At 44.8% G+C, this 19,500-nt stretch overlaps 1 protein-coding gene across 2 annotated transcripts in view; it reads right to left on the bottom strand.

The window, feature by feature from the left end:
* LOC119950753 overlaps positions 1–19,500 on the bottom strand; it is a 354,917-nt gene that overhangs the window by 83,107 nt on the left and 252,310 nt on the right. For both annotated transcript variants that reach the window (XM_038773466.1, XM_038773467.1), the window contains one exon: positions 11,470–12,787. In XM_038773466.1, coding sequence (XP_038629394.1) covers positions 11,470–12,787 — 1,318 coding nt within the window. The remainder of the gene's footprint in view (positions 1–11,469; positions 12,788–19,500) is intronic.

The raw sequence follows: 19,500 nt of genomic DNA, 5'->3' as shown, positions 1-19,500 counted from the left end.
GAATTTTCACACTGCCACGCCAATACGATAGTGGTAGCTTAGGTTATCAATAAACTAAGCTTTCATCATAATTATTACTTAAAGGGGGAATAAATGTTACTGACTAGACCATGATCCTGTGCTTTAATACATCCATACTGACTGGCGTCTGTCAGTTGTCCTTTGTTAATACTGGTTAATTAGAAACATCGAAAGAACTTGTGAAACCCTCCAATTCATGAAAATTTTCGGAACAGTAACTGGTTGTGCGCAATTCCCTCCATTTATGTCTGTCAAGTTGGGCTCGATATCGTCATATAACAGACAGTATAAAACATCTGTCTGCCTCTAGACTTCCTCGAGAATAGTCTGATATGTTAAAAAGTGATAGCAGAAATAAAGTAGCAGGTCTACAGATGTCTATAAGAGTCAACAATATTCTTCAGTATCTTATAGTTCTGCTGTAAAATTTCAATAAAAATCTCAGGTTCACACTTCTTGCTCTTAATCTGATATCAACACTCTGCAGTGAAGTGACCAAAACATTCTCCGACTTGTAACTTCATTGGAGGTGCTTCAAGGTCAATATTTCCAAGCCAAAAACTACGTCATGACAATTAAAAAAAGGTGATGAAGTTACACACTTCACTCAACTTCCTTTTATTAGAAATCTCTCTTTACATTTTGCTGAACAAGAAGAAAATATGTTAAATAACAGGCATATTTTCACCTAGGAAGGGATCATGAAGGTAGGAACCGAGAGGAACAACAAACCACATTGACATCAAAGCACAAGTCTCAGGCAATTTAAACCCCTGGACATTATTTGTGTTCCCATTGATTATACCACCAAGTAGTATAAAAGCAAGCCTCAAATATTTTGCACAATGAATGAATCTATTCATATAAAGGAGCAGTTTAGAAGCACAAATCAAATTTTAACTGAATAGTCTCCTGAAATCAGCATCCAACAAGTTGAACAGATCGACCAAGATTCACAAATTCTGCACCTGAGGTAAAATTCAAACTTGCCATTTTATACAAATTGATACCACGGGCGGGATTCTCCGACCCCCCACCGGGTCGGAGATTCGCCGGGGGCGGGGGGGGCCGCGTGAATCCCACCCCGCCACCCCGACGGCAGCTGCCGAATTCTCTGGCGCCAGGGTTTTGGCGGGGACGGGAATCACGCAGCGCCGGTCGGCGGCCGCTGGTAGCGGCCCCCCAGCGACTCTCTGGCCCACGATGGCCCGAGCGGCTGCCCGTTTTCGGCCTGTCCCGCCGGCGTAAATCAAACCAGGTCCTTACCGGCGGGTCCTGGCTCAACGGACGGCCTGCAGAGTCCTCAGGGGGGGTGCGGGGGGGGATCTGGCCCCAGGGGGGTACCCCCACGGTGGCCTGGCCCACAATCGGGGCCCACCGATCCGCGGGCGGGCCGGTGCTGTGGGGGCACTCTTTTCCTATGCGCCGTCTGCTGTCAACCTCCGCCATGGCCGAAGAACCCCCCTGCGCATGCGCTGGGATGATGCTAGCACACGCTGGCGCTCCTGCGCATGCGCCAACTCGCGCCGGCAGGCGGAGGCCCTTCCGCGTCGGCTGGTGCGGCGCCAACTCCGCCGGCACCGGCCTAGCCCCTGAAGGTGCGAAGGATTTCACACCTTCCGGGTGGCCCGACGCCGGAGTGGTTCACGGCACTCCTCGCCGCCGGTACAGCCCGCCCCGCCGGGTAGGGGAGAATACTACCCTACATTTCCACACCCACACAAATGTATGCCCATTGTTATGAAAACAAGGTAGCTTTGAGGGATTTATACTTGTATTGGTAAACATTAGTAATAAAGTATAGTTTTAAGAGTGCTTAATTTATGTTGCTGTGCCTGTAAGGGTAAGGCATATAGTTAGATTCATTATGGGCAAAGGTGTTTATGCATGTACTGGTTAGTATCCATTCCAATTGTGATTCTGTTGTGCTTAGAGAGAGCTCTTCACTGTGTGAAGAGTAAATAAACCAATAGTGGTTGCTTAGCAACTGGGGCTTTGCAAGGTAGAGAAGCTTTTAAGCTTTAGTTTTGCTAATTTGATTGCAATTGGAGACAAGTGGTGAAAGAGAAGACAGCTTTCACAGCTCTGCTCGAAGCAGTTGGTTTTAAAAGGCTGAAGAGGGAACATCTCTCTCTGCCTTGCTCGGAGAAAAGCCATGCTATGGCGTAATAATTAAGAGAACAAATGCTGGAAATCTAAAGTCCAGCTAGTTAAGGAAACTAGGGGCATGATCTAATGGTCTTGTCACGCCTGACTCGGGGGTGGCGAGACAGGCCTCTAGCGAGATTTACGACACTCATTGCGCTTCGCGAGATCCACCGAGAGCTCACGAGGCATCGTGATCTGGATGTCACCCTCACTGGGCGTTATCCAGATTTGCATATTCAAGTAAGCAGTTAGGTTTGGTTACTGCCGGAGATACCCAAGGCGCAGGATTGAACGGTGCCATTTACCACTGGTTCCCACAAACATACACCAGTGATGGCACTTTGATTGATTGATTAATTTGATTTATTGTCACATGTAACGAAGTACAGTGAAAAGTATTTTTCTGCAGCCGAGGGAACGAACACAGTACGTACATAGTAGAGAAAGAGAATAGTCGACAGAGTACATTGCCAAATGGTACATCGACCATTGGTTACAGTGTGGAACAATGGGCCAAACAAAGCAAATACCTGAGTAAGAGCAGCATAGGGCATCGTGAATAGCGTTCCTACAGGGAAAAGATCAGTCGGAAGGGGAGTCGTTGAGGAGTCTTGTAGCTGTGGGGAAGAAGCTGCTCCTATGTCTGGATGTGCGGGTCTTCAGACTTCTGTACCTTCTGCCTGATGGAAGGGTCTGGAAGAAGGCAATGCCTGGGTGGGAGGGGGTCTCTGATAATGTTGTCTGCCTTCCTGAGGCAGCGGATGGTGTATCGAGAATCAATGTGGGAGTGGCAAGTTAGTGTGTTGCGCTGGGCTGAGTTCACCACACTGCAGTTTCTTTCAGAGATCTTGGGGGATCTCTCTTGTGGTCACTGGTCCCCGAATGGCAGGGCTCTGGGAAGGGTGGTACTCTGGCATGCCCGATGCCACCCGTGCATCCTGGCACTGGCAGCCTGGCACTGGCATCCTGACAGTGCCACCAAGGCATCCTGGCAGTGCCAGCTGTCCAGGTGGCACTGACAGGCTGGCAGATACACTGCCAGGGTGCCAGGCTGGCAGTGTCAAGGTGCCTGGGTGTCACCTTGCCCATGCCAGGGATCGGGCCCAGGGGTGACTTGCCCTTATGAGGTGTGGTGCAGCAGGCTCAAGTACTCCCCAACAAGTTGGGGGGGTGCCGGAGGCCGTGATTGGGGGTCAGGAGATCGGGGAACCACTGATCTCTTCCTGCACTAGCAAGCTGAGCACATTAGTGCAGGAAATGGGGCTAAGTGCAGCCTCAGCAGGGATACCCTCGTCAAGGCCTGAAAAAGAAGCTCAGTCCTATTTCATAGCAGGGTCATTCTCAGCAATGCAAACACCAGGAAACACACCCAAAATGGGGCTTTGTTTCTTTTCCATTGAATAGCGTCCTAGAGAAATGAAGGGAAGTTTCCAATAAATGTGGAGTTATTGGAACAGACAAAACTGGGAACCAGAACCAATTACTTTTCAGTTAAGTCACGGGGAGTTGAAAAGGCTTTGGGCCGTGAGAGGTCAAATATATCTGCAGTCGTGCTAATGTTTGTGAGAAATTACTACAGTTTGGGAGACATTATTTGAAATAATTTGTGGAAATTGGTGGCTGGACCTTGGAGTTTCTGTAAAAGTCTTTAAGACAAAGGAAACCTGAGGTGGAGGCAAAACCTTGATGGAAGCAACAGAGGGAAAGCATAATTTAAAAGAAGATTTGAAAGTGTGACTTTTGAAGGCGGAATTTGAAATCGTTTGTGTGGAAGCTGGAGTTCAGTGAGACAAAGTGGCTCATGGTATAAGAATCATGTGGGGGGACTTTGAGGAGAAATCCACAGACATTCCCTTGGATTCAGAGAGTCTTACCACAGTCATTTTGTGTGCTTCAAATGGGCTTTGTGCATTAATGTGACCAGTGGACCGTAGTTTTAATCCATGTTAATCCTAAAACCTGTGTGTAATTGTTAAGCTAAAGGGGGAGTAAATGAGTATTGTATTATAATCCAATTTTTTCATGTTTAATAAATGTTTTTTTTCCTCATTTTGTTGACACTAATTTGTGTAACTCTGTTCCGCCCTGTTTTGTAAAGAGGAGTAAAAGTTATGGGGCTGGATTCTCCATTCCTGTATCTAAAAGCTGACGGCAACGGAGGATCCGTGGTGTTTCACGATGGAAAAATCGGCGCCACACCAGCAGTGATTCCGCTACCCGTGAGGGGCTCGCACCAGCACCATGTGAAACATCCGCAGAACACGCAAAAAATGTGTGGGAGAATCAACGGGTCCGTGCTGGACATGCGCAGGTCTAACAAGCTTCAGCTAACACCTGTATCGGCAGCTGTAGCTGCGTGAAGCGCTCCAGTGCCCTGTTGGCCCCCTGTGCGGCGCAGAATCGCTGATCCTAGGGGCCAGATGACACCGTTGTGAAACATTCCGGCATTTACAACGGCGTCAACACTTAGCCCCAGGATCGGAGAATCCGCCCAATTGTTTGGTCCTGGCTAAAGAAGTCAAGGGGCATCTTGTAAGAAGAGACAAAGTAATTCCTTCTGCTATGGGTAGTTAATCAAAGGAGCCAGGTCTGTCTGAAAAGTCAGTTGGTGCTGGAACACTCATCTGAACAGAGGTGATTCAGTTTGGTCCTGAAAGATTCTCTCTCCAAAGATTCTGCACAGAGAAAAGCAAGTAGAAACTTGGTTGTTAAGTTTAATCATGAGTGGTATTTGAAATATATCAGTCTGCTTAATTGGAATATAGTGGCAGGTTTAGGAAGTAAGTTGAGGTTTTCTCTTTTACTTAATAACTGTTGTAACTGCTAACCGTAAAGCTATTTATTTGTTGCTAATGTGGTTAATTTTGTGGTTACATTAAAGTTTGTTTTGACATAAAAGTCAGTGTTATCACTCCTAATGTAGTAACATTTCCTCACGGTTTTACTAATTGTAAATAGTTGGGTTCTTGTTCAGGATCCTAACAGTGACCAATCTGTGACAAGAATTGTTAACAAAGAATTAGTAAATGGTCTGTTCTATTGCACAAATCAGCTGTGCCATGAATAAAAATGAGGATATATGAACTCTCATTCAAATTAATCAAAATTCAAGCATGGCACGGAGGATTATATGCAAAAGGAAAAACCTTCGCTTATTCTTGTTAGTTACCCTATATACTCGCGTAACATGCGACTTTTGAGCACCTAATTTGAAGCCTAAATTTTGGGGGTCACATGATACGCGAGGTACAAAAATCGCGGGTGTGACATGCTGGCCAAGATAAGTCACATAGCATCCAGCTGGCTTTACTAGCGTCGTTCAGCCACTTGCCGTTTCCATTCATAAAAACATGAATGGAAACGGCAAGTGGCTGAACGACGCTAGTAAAGCCAGCTGGAAAGCTGTTCGAATCGCGAACAGCTTTCACAGCAGAATCCACTCTGCAGAAACCACACACAATGATACCATTTGGAAGTTTTAGTTTCCAAAATTAATTTCCAAAAAAGTGACATGCATGATACATGAGGTATACCATAAAATCATGTTTTGGGGACGAAAATTTAGGGGTCGCATGATACGCGAGATCGAATGATACGCGAGTATATACGGTATGTGTTCCCAATAAAGTGGACCATAAATTTTGCTACTGTTTCTAGAAATCTTTGTGGATGAACTTTTATATCAATACTATTATATCAATTGCCTTAGGAAGTGTCAGGAAAGTCACAAAGAAGAGGCGGTGTGCTTAAGAGATGGTGGAATCCCAGGGGAGTGGGTAGCATATTGACACAGTGGTTAGCACTGCTGCCTCACAGCACCAGGGACCTGGGTTCAATTCCGGCTTTGGGTGACTGTCTGTGTGGAGTTTTCACATTCTACTCCTGTCTGCGTGGGTTTCCTCCGGGTGCTCCGGTTTCTTCCCACAGTCCAAAGATGTGCAGGTCAGGTGGATTGGCCACGCTAAATTATCCCTTAGTGTCCAAAGGTTGGGTGGGGTGACAGGGTTGCAGGGATAGGAGGGGGAGTAGTCCTCGGCGGGGTGCTCTTTTGGAGGGTCGATGCAGACCCAATGGGCTGAACGGCCACCTTCTGCACTGTAGGGATTCTATGATTTTAACCTTTCCTTACTGGGCCTAGAAAACTGCAGAAATTGAGTGGGAGATTGGCAGGAAGGCAACAATTAAATTGTTCAAATCCAAATCTCTCAGAATCCCTCGTGCTTAAATATTTCTTTCTTTCCAGATCTTTCTCTGATGCTCTCAGAACAGACAAATTGTTCCATAAAAAATCACCTCAGTTAGTTCTAACTACATTTTACATATTACTTCAAGATCACAGTTCACATACTGTAATTGAAAAGAGCATAATGACCACAACTTGATCAGGAAAGCAGTCTTAATCTGCTATGATATTGTAATTGAGATAATTGATTCTATAAACTGTTCTGAAGACAGTCTTTCTCCTTCTTATATTCTTACTGTATTAAAATTAAAGCTTATCACAATCTGCCACTCATAAATTCTTTCCCAAGGATCTTAACACGCAGCAATTTGTTGAAAAGTAATTATCTCAAAACATGGATTGTCACAAAAAAATCTAAATCAGTGTTTATTAATTTATTTATTAAATGGTAACATTCTCCTTCCCAGTTTGCTTTCTATTGTGCTAGCCTAAATTAAAGATGATTTATGTCAAAAGTTTATTTTACTTGAGACCTTCATTTTAATAATTCCAGGTTATTCCATAATCTAATTTAAACAAGCCAAATGTTCTATATCGCTGAACGAGCTGAAACACACAGGATAGGAGATCAATAATGAAGCCAAAAATCAGAACTAGGTTTCATCAATTCTCCTTACAGAAGCTTTAAGCAAGTGTGGCCTTTTACAGAGATGTTTAAAAAAAACAATTGAAGAATTAGAATATCGCTATAGTTGTCTGATATTCTAGACTTGTAAAACCTGCACCAAAACTTTACCGGCCATTACCCCCTGGCTGTTCAATGCCCATTCTGACATCGCAGCACATTGCATCAGACATTTGGATATAGTAATACGCTAACAGGTGGTATACTGAGAGGAACAGAGACCATGCGTAAGGTTTGCAATTATTCAAAATAGTTTAGAATATTTTGAAGTAAAATTGGAAATTTCTTGTGGTGAGGGAAAGGGATAGCCAAGTAGACAAGAGAAAGGTTAGGGCGCAAGCAGAGAAGTAGTTACCTAAAGAGATGCTTAAAAAAAAAATCTTCACCACACCCCAGCTCGCCACCACACCCACTTCCCCATCCCATGAGAGATACAAGAGATTACCTGGTCCTATTCAGAATTCACTTGCTTTCCATCATACTTTGAAACCAATTTCTAGGATGGTTCAAAGCTTCAACACTTTACTTCTAGATTCTTGCATAGAATTAAAAATAGTCCAGGTAACTGTTCTCTTTACTAAGACTTTAGAAACTGGGTACAGTTTCAATGAAGTTAAATTTCCTCTTTTGTGCCAAAATGTCTCTCACTCAAGACATGGACTGTGTCCAGAAATAGGAGCCAAAATTAATAGCCCCCTGTCTAATCTAACTTAGCGATGTTGACATCAATTGCAGTGCTCGCAACTACTGCCTGTCAGAGATCAACTAGCTTTATTTGTTCATATTACCACAGGTTTATACAAAACTTGGGGAGATCTTGAGGCTCAGAAAATAGTGCCATTGGCTCTGAGCCAGAAGCTGTGGGTTCAGGCCCCACTCCAGAACTCATTTGTCATGGGAAAACTGTACATGACGCAGGCCAAACAGGTTGATGGCCAACATACCAATCCTTTCAGAGGTATTACTACAAATATTCTAAGGGAAGAAAATATTCACATTATCATAACTGTGACGTTGAAATGGTCTGGTGGCTCAAAATCAAAAAGTAAGATGAATGGGTTATTGCCTTGATGTAAAAGGCCATGTATGTTGATTGTCAACCTTTATTTGTTCATGGAACGTAACCATCATTGGCAATGCCAGCATTTAATGTCAAACCGCATTGCTCTTGGAAAGTGGTAGTGAGCAACCTTCTTGAATCTATAATGCTGTTGAGGGAGATCCAGGATTTTGATGTGGTGAAAATGAAGGAATGCTAATACATTTCCAAGTCAAAATTGTATGCGACTTGGAGGCAAGCATGCAGGTGGTGCTATTCTCAAGCTCTTTCAGCCATTGTCCTTCTGGGTGGTAGAGGTTGTGAGTTTGGAAGATGCTGTTGAAGAAGCCTTGGTGAGTTGGTGCAGTGCATCTTGTAGATGTCTACACTGCTGTCCTGGTGTGTTGGCGATGGAGGGAGTTTCTCTTTAAGATACTGGATGAGGTGCCAATCAAGTGGGGCACTTTGACCTGGATGGAGTTGTGCTTCTCAAGTGTTGTTGGTGCCACTTTCAATCAGGAAATTGGGGAATATTCCATTACACCCTGACATGCCTTGTCGCTAAGGCACAGTCTTATGGAAGTCAGGGGGTGAGTTATGCATCACAACATTCACAGCTTCTGACATTCTCTTGTAGCCACAGTATGAGGCCGTTCCAATTAGCTTTCTGATGAATGGTAAACACTAGGAATGCTGATAATGGTGGATTCAGTGATGGCAGCATCGTTGAATGTCAAGGGAAGATGATTAGATTCCCTCTTGTTGGTGATGGTCATTGCCAAGCATTTGCATGGCACGAATGTTACTTGCTACTTATCAGTCAAAGCTGGAATATTGTCCAGGTCTCAGCAAAGGATATAGGTCTACAAACACTGACTGCGCAAAATAAGTATCCCTCAAATTTACAGAAAGCAGCATCTATTTTCTTATTATTTAACCACTCCTACCACACATTGGGAAGGGAATCTGCTCCCAGGACTCTGCTACAAATATTTTCAGAGCTGGCAGGAAGAGCACAAGTACTGAGCAGAAGTAAAACATGAATATGTATATCTTCACTTCATTGTTGGCCTTCATTGAAAGCAGGAGTAAGGATGCCATACAGGGCCTCGGTCATACCACAGCTGGTGTATTGTGTGCAGGTTTGGTCTCCTTATCCAAGAAAGGATAGACTTGCCATGGAGGGAATGCAACAAACATTCACCAAACTAATTCCTGGGATTGCAGGATTGTTGTATGAGGGGAGATTGAGTCGACTGGGCCTGGCTTCACAGGAATTCAGAGGAATGAGAGGGGGATCTAATTGAAACATGTAGGGAGCGATTCTCCGAGTCCCGCGCCGGGCCGGGGAATCTCCGCAACCGCGGCACGATGCCCCGACACTGGCGCGCGACTCTCCGAGGTGCTGAGAATCGGCGCCATTTGCGGCAGCGTGTTTGGTATGGCGCCGGCCGCGGCCCGCTGGAATCAGCGGAGCCGCCGATTCTCCGGCCCGGATGGGCCGAGCGGCCACGCCGATACAACAGAGTCCCGCTGCTGCCGTTCACCCCTGGTTGCTACCGGCGGGAACTCTGCGAGAACGGTCGGGGGGCGGACTGTAGGAGGGTGGGGGGGAAGGGGGGCTCCTTCGCCGGGGGGGGGGGGGGCCTCCGATGAGGCGGCGGGCCAGCCTCTTCCCCCCCTCCCCGGGCCTACTTTCTGGCGCGGCCGGCCCCTGAACACCGACGCCATGTTGAGTCGGAGCCGGCGCGCTAAAGAAGTCCCCCGCGCATGCGCAGGTTCGCACGGCCCAACTGCGCATGCGCAAGTTGGCGTGGCCCAACTGTGCATGTTGGCGTGGTCCAACTGTGCATGCTCGGGTTGGCGTGGTGGAGGCTGGACCTACGTGAACCACTCCAGCACTGTGCTAGCCCCCTGTGGGGGCCAGAATCAGTCGGATCCTGGCCCAGTTCGCGCCGTCGTGAAACGCGACGGCATTCACAACGGCGCAAATACTTGGCTCCATATTGGAGAATCGCCCCCGTAAAATCCTGACAGGGTTGGTCAGACTGAATGCAGGGATGCTGTTTCCTCTGGTTGGGTGTCTAGAAAAAGTGATCATAGTCTCAGGATGTAGGATAGGCCATCTAGGACTGAGATGAGGAGAAATTTCTTTACTCAAAGGATTGTGAATCAATGGAATTCTCAACCACAGAAGGCTGTGGAGGCCAAATCACTGAATGTATTTAATCACAGAGTCACAGAATACAGTGCAGAAGAAGCCCTTTGGCCCATCGAGTCTGTACCGACACATGAAAAACCCCTGACCTTCCTACCTAATCCCGTTTGCCAGCACTTGGCCCATAGCCTTGAATTCTAATGTGCCAAGAGCTCATCCAGGTACATTTTAAAGGATGTGAGGCAACACACCTCTACCTCCTTCTCTGACAGTGTATTCCAGACCATCACCACCCGCCCACAGCATCCTGAGACACAATTCATCCAGACTTGGAGATTTGTCCACTTTTAAGCCTGCCAACACCTCCAATACCTTGTCACTCCCTATGACAATTTGCTCAGAACCTCACAGTCTCTCCCTCTGAGTTCCATATCTACCTCCTCATCCTCTTGGGAGACTCGATGGTCTGAATGGCCTCCTTCTGCACTGTAAATTCCATGATTCAATGATTCCATAACAGATATGAAGTATTTGTTCAATAACCTACCAATGTCCTCTGTCTCCCCCTACATATTTCCCCATTGGTCCCTGATGGGCCCTACTCTTTTTAAAAGGGATATAGATAGATTTCTAACTTTCAAATTGTCAAGGAGTATGGGGAGAGCATGGGTGTATAGAATTGAGATCGAGAATCAACCAATGATCATATTGAATGGTGGAGCAGGCTCAAATGGCCTACTCACACCCCTATTTTCTATGTTTTGCACTATTTTTAAAAATCAGTCTTAGTATTTCATTCAAAGGGTTTAAATATTTGGATTTCTCTGCACCAGGAGGTTGTGGATACTCCATCGTTGTACATAAGTATGGTTGAGATAGATTTTTATTCTCTCAGGGAAACAAAGTTGATGTGAAATTGGAACTGAAGTCGGAATTTAGCCATAATCATATTGAATGGGGTAGGATCACAAGGCCACATGGTTTACTCCTGCTCTTATTTCTTATATTCTTATTTACCACCAACCCATCTTCAGATTTTCTTAATACCAAGTACTTCCTACTAACAAGATCAGCCATAACAAATAAGCTGGTATTTTCTAAAAGACTAAAAGCTTTGTATGACAGCCTGCAATCAAACAATTCATGCCATTGGAAAGCTGCAAAGCACAATATTGATAACTAAGACTCAGTCAATTTTTGCACGTTAATCTAAAATTAACAAATTTAGTACTTACGTTTTTAAAGGTAGCCTCTTCTTCTTTGATGATTTATTATTAGCATCCCCCTCACTAGTACCAGTGTCATCATTCACCTCAAATGAAGCAGGGGAATGGGAAGGGGATCCTGAGATTTTTGTGGAAGATTTAAATGGGTCCACAGAGTTATCACAGTTGTCCGTGTCAAAACTGAATGAAGCGCGAGTCAACTTGGGAGAATTTGGAACTTGTATGTTCGTGTTAAACGGGTCGAAGTTAGGATCATCCCATTTGGAAGGGTCAAATGAATATGTGGTCTTTGGAATAGGGATATCATCAGGATTCACAGTCGAATGGGATGGTACAGTGAGAGCATTGTCTACCTTTTCAACTGTTGGAACTTTCTTGATTCCTATCTTTGGCTTTCTGAGTGGCATCTTTCCACCAGATCTCTTGCCAAATTTCTTCGGAACAGGCTTTCTACCTTGTTCAGCTTCAAAACTGTCTTTATCCTCGGAATAATCAAATTCCAGCCTCACTGCCTGACCCACGGCTGGAGTGTCCGAAAGCGTTGCAGACTCGGGTACTGTTTTATCGGACTCTTTCAACACAGCTGTGTGAGTCTCGCATTCGCTCTGTGCTACTGGTAAGGTTTGTTGTTTACCTCCACCAGCAAATGGATTACGCTCAGTAAGGTTATCTGGATCAAAGCTACAGGAAGCCTGATGAGGAATGGGAGAGTCCTGTTGACCTACCGCACCTTGTAAACTGTCACAGGACAATTGCGATATAGTCACTTCGTTATTAGTCTCGGGGACTGTAAGCCTTGCTTGAGTTTCTGTCACAGTTGGGGTCTCTGTTGGTTTATCTGCTTGTGTTGTCTCTGCTGGTTTTTCTGACTTAGTCTTCCTTTTAAAAGACAGTGGTCTAGGTTTCTTTTTCTTGAGACTGTGAGTATTATCTGAGGCTATGCTAAAGGCCTCTGCCTGTAAAGGTTTTGCCGTCTCCTCTGTGAGACCAACATCTGTAGTTCCATCAGACTTTTGCGCGAGTGGAGGAGATTGAGGCGGTGCCGGGCTGCCACTGCTTGTAGTGTGCAGAGAGTTCTCATCGGCTTGTCCACAAAGTTTGGAACCTTCCGACTTCACAGGTGAGCTTGGATCCAAATCAGAGTGAGGTTGGAAAGAGTCCAAAACATCAAGACTATCAAAATCAATTTTATAAGCTCCACTGCTGGCTATTGGTTTATCTTCATCAAAGACAATTGACGCTGACTCAGTGAGGGGTCTGAAGGAATCAGTTTCTTGCAGCTCGTTTTCAGTGTCAACAGTGGTCTGAATATCATCAGGAAAAAACACTGAAATAGAAATAAAGTGATTACTATACATTATTAGTGGAGAAAGAAAATTTGCATTCTCCTTATTCTTTAAATACAGATTAGTTCTTCGATCCCAGCTTTAAATAATCCAAAGGTCTAGAGTTTTACAATGAAACTGTAGTTTTAAAAAAAGGAAGCATAGAATTTCTACAGTGCAGAAGGAGGACATTCTGCCCAACGAATCTGCATCAACCTTCTGAAAGAGCAACCTATGCTAGACCCACTCCCCGCCCTATCCCCGTACCCTGATAACCCCACCTAACCTGTGGGAGGAAACCGGAACACCGGGAGGAAACCCACGCAGACACAGGCAGAAAGTGTGAACTCCATACAGTCACCCAAGGCTGGAATTAAACCCTGACCCCTGGCGTTGTGAGGCAGCAGTGCTAACCACTATGCCACCATGCTGCCCCATTCTGGCTTTGATGCAAGATGATTTTATTACCTTAAAAAAAAAATCACCAAATATAAATGCAATAGCCATTTGCAGAAACTAGCTCAACTGCAACATTCAGTTTCGTCTGAGACTATCTCACAAATTCACTCGAAGAACAATCTCCTCTCTGACTCTGTGATGTACAACATGCTCTCTTCAATAAGTCTGCACTCCCTCCAGCTAAACATTGGAACAACTGAAGGTGCCATTTCGCCATCTAGCACAAATTCCACCCTCCACCCCACACAACCCCCCCCCCAAACCCCCACCCATCAGAGCGACCATCTCATGCTGAATTTGACTTATTCCAGCAGCTCTGTTCAATCCTGCCGAGTCTACATTTTCTCCTGCTTACTTTCACCTTTGCTTTTTTTTTTAAATTTAGGGGACCCAATTCATTTTTGTTTCCGATTAAGGGGCAATTTAGCATGGCCAATCCACCTACCCTGCACATCTTTGGGTTGCGGGGGCGAAACCCATGAAACACGGGGAGAATGTGCAAATTCCACACGGACAGTGATCCAGAGCCGGGATCGAACCTGGGACCTCAGCGCCGTGAGGCAGCAGGGCTAAACCACTGCGCCACTGTGCTGCCCTACTTTAACCTTTGCTGACCTCCGATCTTCCACCCTCCAAACACCAACTCATCCAAAATTCATTCAATTTGTTCTGTTAGTCTGGTGGTGACAGGTCAGGGTAAAATTAATAGGCAAGCAGGGTAAAATTAGGTAAAACAATGGACTGGATTGTCATCCTTGTGGCGGGTATGAGAAATTGGAAAAATTCCCAGATTGGTCAATTTACATGAAGGGCCATGAATGGGGGGAGGCATAGGGGAGCATGAAGGGCCAAAGATGTTGTCTGGAGATGGGGAGGGGGGGGGGGGGGGGGCATACAGCTTGCCATGTTAATTGATCTCTGAGTTTTCAGTCAGGAATACACAATAAGGCTTGGCTGAGAGTCCAGAAATCCAATAATCTATTGAAATGCTCATTGGCCTCAAGAAAAATCATTGCCTGATTGACACTCCTGGCTCTCTGATTTATGGTGTGAATTTCACAATGTTTATTTACCGAAGATAAAGAGCTTCCAGGTGCTTCCAGTTTCTGCTATTGATGTTTCAATTATCTGGATGATTGAGAGTTTTACTGGGCTGCAGTAAAAGAAGATTTTTTTAAGTAATGACTTTTTTCAGCTTTTCTTTAAAAGTTATGTTGTCAGTATAACAGTCAAAGCTTTCATGCTGCATATAGTGGCTAAATGGGCATGGAAGTGGCATAGTTCATAGGAGGCATGAGGTGATATCGGGAGGTGAACAAAGGACATTACTTGGCATGGGGGAAGCGAGACATGGGACATAGGGAGTGGGTAGGCAGCCTACCCTGGCATGAGGGCAGGATGACGAGGTCCTTTGCAAATTGCCTTTCCGTCATCCCAACTATGGTTGATGAGACCATTGAGGCGCTGTGCACCACAACTTTTTGAAAATCTGCCCCTGCTCCATGAAACTTTTGGATGGTTACGACATGCCTATCGCCCGTAATGCCATCCGCCAGGTCGCAAGTGCAAGGTGTGGGCTCGTGGGCCGAACCAGCCAACACCCTTGAAAGGCACCCTTGAAAATCATAAAACCACGGGATTGGAATCAGGAATCCCACAATCAGGGCCCACCCGCCTATCTTAAAGATCTCCTGAGTCATTGCAAATCCAGCCCATTACTACCTGCACCCCCTCTCTTAGTGTGTTTACCAACATGAATATCAAACCATTGATCATTTTGATACTCTTCAGTTCTCACCAGTTTGAAACTATTATCCAATACATGCAGTGAGTTAAAGGTTTTGATTCTTTACAAGCAGCCTTTTCAACAAGCAGCATGTTCATTGCTTCCTTATGTGACCTTTGTGGCCTGGTCCCATTTTGTGTATGGATTCATTTTGCACCATCCAAATATCTTCAGTGATTCAAATAGCATTATTGCAATGTTGTTCCAACTTGTTCCAGTAATTACAATGTTCTTATTTATAGGCTTAGAACATTCCATGTTCCAATGTCCAACTTTCTGTTATGTTCCTACATGCCACTGAATAATTCACCCTCCTTCAATTTAAGTTGTATTCCATTATGTAGTTGGGCCAGGATTATTCCATGTTGCTGTTTATTTACCATCAAAAGAGGTTCCTTGTCTTGTTCCAGTTTGTTTTGTCACAATGGAATTCTCGGACTCAGATAAAATCATTGTCTGTATATGAAAGATCCAGACTAATTTTTATCTTTGACTATTCATTGATTAAAGCTTAGGTGATAAATGCTGGTGTTAAGTATCTTTCTCCTGACACGTTGCTGAAATTCTAATTGGAAAACTAAGTCACGACCACAATATACTTCAAAACTCAAACTGCAATCAAACAATCACAAAATGTAAGATTCACCATGAAACGTGTCACAAAAATAACAGGGCTTCTGGAAACCTCAATTGCTTTGGCAATGGGAACAACCTTATTTCTGAAGCTGAAAATGAGACCCTGATGCAAATTTGCCATCTCTACGGTTCTGCTGAAACTAAGAAATCTGTATAAATAAAACAGATAGGATTCTTGGGGGGCTTGACAGGGTAGATACTGAGAGGATGTTTCCCCTTGTGGGAGAGCCGAGGACCAGAGGGCATAATCTCAGAGTAAGACAGAGACGAGGAGGAATTTCTTCTCTCAAAGGATAGTGAATCTGTGGAATTCTTTACCATAAAGTTGTGGAGGTTGGGTCGTTAAGTGTGTTCAAGGCTGAGATAGACAAATTTTTTATGCAAATTTATGGGGATAAGGCAAGAAAGTGGAGTTTTTTTTTAAATAAATGTTTTTTATTGAGTTTTCATGTGTTATATATGACAAGTTACAAATTGTTAGAGAGAAAAAAAGACACAAAAATTTAACATGTATATTTACAGGTAAGCATCTTTATAACAACAATTGTGGCCGCCCCCTTTAGCCAGCATACATATTCTACATTCTATATTCCCCAATATGGCCGAGGCACATGTTTATAGGCATTTATTTATAGTTTGGTTTTGGGCCTTAGCTTGCCATCAAACCCCCATAATGAACCCGTAACCCCCCCCCCACCCCCCCCCGGCTACCTTCCCCCGATTCCCGTCCATTTTCCCCCGATTCTTGGCCACCCGGCTATTCTTCCTTTTGTACGTAGGCCACAAACAGGTCCCGGAACAGTTGCATGAATGGCTCCCACGTTCTATGGAAGCCGTCGTCTGACCCTCGGATGGCAAATTTGATTTTCTCCATTTGGAGAGATTCCGAGAGGTCGGACAGCCAGTCTGCAGCTCTGGGCGGTGCTGCTGACCGCCAGCCAAACAGGATTCTACAGCGGGCGATCAGGGAGGCAAAGGCAAGGGCGTCCGCCCTCCTCCCCAGGAATAGATCTGGCTGGTCTGAAACCCCGAAGACCGCCACTATCGGGCATGGCTCCACCCTCACTCCCACCACTTTCGACATAACCTCGAAGAAGGCTGTCCAGTAATCCACAAGTCTGGGGCAAGACCAGAACATGTGGGCGTGGTTGGCCGAGCCTCTTTGGCACCGTTCACATCTGTCCTCCACCTCCGGGAAGTACCTGCTCATACGGTTTCTCGTTAAGTGGGCTCTATGTACCACTTTTAGTTGCGTCAGGCTGAGCCTTGCGCACGTGGAGATGGAGTTGACCCTATGCAGTGCTTCGCTCCAGAGTCCCCACCCTATCTCTATCCCCAGGTCGTCCTCCCATTTCCTTCTTGTTGCGTCCAGTACGGTGTCGTCCCTTTCTACCAGTCGGGCATACATGTCGCTACAGTTCCCTTTCTCTAGGATACTTGCGTCCAGTAGGTCTTCCAGTAGGGTCTGTCGTGGCGGTTGTGGGTACGTCCTTGTCTCCTTTCTTAGGAAGTTTTTGAGCTGCAGGTACCGTAGCTCGTTCCCCCCAGCTAGCTGAAATTTCTCTGTCAGTTCGTCCAGTGTTGCGATCCTGTCATCCGTGTATAGGTCCCTGATTGTCAGCGTCCCCCCGTCCTGCCTCCACCTTTTGAAGGTGGCGTCAGTCAGTGCTGGTGTGAACCTATGGTTGTTGCAGATGGGAGCCTTGTCCGACATTTTGGTCAGGCCAAATTGCTGCCGCAGTTGGGCAAGAAAGTGGAGTTGAGGATTATATTTTCTGATCAGTCGTGATCTCATTGAATGGTGGAGCAGGCTCGATGGGCCCAATGACCTACCTTCTGCTCCTACGCTTTATGGTCTTATAACTGCCCACAAAGCTTTCTGCTACCAAATACTCAAAAGGCTAACAACATAATGAGATAGATAGCTATTGTAAAATAATCTTGGCTGCAGAAACTACAGAAATATTGGTAGTTCCAAGAATGGTGTGAAAAGCAAGAATCAAGAGCTGATGGCAAAGAGAGCAACCAATGAATGGATACAGAAACAAATTGCTTAACAGCAAGCAATCCAGATCAATTATATCAAATGCACAGCAGTATTCTGCTTACATTTGGACAAAAGTAATAATTGGATTTAAAGACCTAAGTTTAATATCCCCCATGCCACCTATAACCAATTTATTTAAATAGTGTTACAAATGGAAAACTTATGTCAGAGTATTGAAATGCAGTTAATGTATATCTAAATATCATACTATATCCAAGGTGTAATCAGCATGACCCAAATCAGAGAGGATATTGCCAATATTGAGTTTAATGAAGTCAGTGAAGGATACAAAAAACACCATGGGATGGAATTCAATTATTGCATTAACCTTTGATGCTATTGCATGACTGTGTTGTCCAACCCATCTCTTTCACCTGATATCCATTGTCTCCACTGAACAGCTGGATGGACAGAGCAAGATTTTCTGTTTTAATTGTACCACTTTGGATTTGTTAATCGGGCTGGTTGCCTATCAATGTTTGTTGCTTTCAGGATCGCCTACCAGGAGTCGTTGGGGGAGCATGGGTAAGCCCGAGGCTCGAGTGTAGGGCAGAGGGGACCTATTCAAAGTTAGCCGGAATTACCAGTAACATGAGCCCAATTTTGTGCTCTTCCCACCATAAGAACACCAGACACTGGCAATGTCCATTTTACTGGCATCCGGAATTAATAAGGGACAGAAGAGGGGCCTATCCATACTCATTTTTCTCTTAAGGAGTCCATCATGGGGTGATTGATTAATTCCTTCCACCCAAGATTATATTTTGCCCTGCAGGCTGCTGCCGTTCAGCAGGATCCCATGGCTGCAATTGCCATTTCGCACAGCCCCACTCCAGCAATAATGCACTGAATGATGCAGCAAATCCAACTAATATCTAACCCCAAGGTCAATATAGTGCCAGGGATCCAGGTTCAATTCCCGGCTTGGGTCACTGTCTCTGCGGAGTCTGTTTGCTCTCCCCATGTCTCCTCCGGCTGCTCCGGTTTCCTCCCATTAGTCCTGAATGGTGCTATTAGGTGAATTGGACATTCTGAATTCTTCCTCAGTATACTCGAACAGGCGCCAGAGTGTGGCAACTGGGGGATTTTCACAGTAACTTAATTGCAGGGTTAAAGTAAGCCTACTTGTGACACTAATAAAAATTATTATTAATATTATTAGTCAGGTGTGGAAATGCATTCCACTGAACTTAACAATGTTGCCACCAAAGAGAAATTAAATATTGTTAGAAATAGCAGATACCTTTTTTTTTAAAGTGCATTTTTCCTTTCCCCAAAGTGTAAAATCTCAAGTCATAGCAATGAAGCTTGCTGAAATCATCCAGGACCTTTCTTTTCATGGAATTTGAAATGCAGCCAACTAGGCCATTCACACTTACTACAGTGTGATAATATGCTGAGGCACGAGTTTCTGATCTAAATTAACGTTTCTATTGTCTGATCCAAAAACAAGCCTAATATTTCCTTTTTTTTATTTTATTAATTTAGAGTATCCAATTATTGTTTTCCAGTTAAAGGACAATTTTAGCATCGCCAATCCACCTCCCCTGCACATGTTTGGGTTGTTTGGGTTAGACCCGGGCAGCCACAGGAAGAATGTGCAAACTCCACACGGACAGTGACCCGGGATCAAACCCGGGTCCTCGGCAACGTGAGACAAGCCAATTATTTCAATGATGGAATGATGATTGCAAGAAGCAAGTTACTGAAGAACTTATTCAGAATAAAACTGCAATTCATACCAAGTAAGTCTAAATTATGAATTACAACTCGCAGGAAATGATATC

The sequence above is a fragment of the Scyliorhinus canicula genome, chromosome 16 (genome assembly GCF_902713615.1).
Source record: "Scyliorhinus canicula chromosome 16, sScyCan1.1, whole genome shotgun sequence".
NCBI classification, from domain to species: domain Eukaryota; kingdom Metazoa; phylum Chordata; class Chondrichthyes; order Carcharhiniformes; family Scyliorhinidae; genus Scyliorhinus; species Scyliorhinus canicula.
The sequence above is the reverse complement of the archived record's forward strand: the minus strand, read 5'-3'. Positions and strand labels throughout refer to the sequence as shown.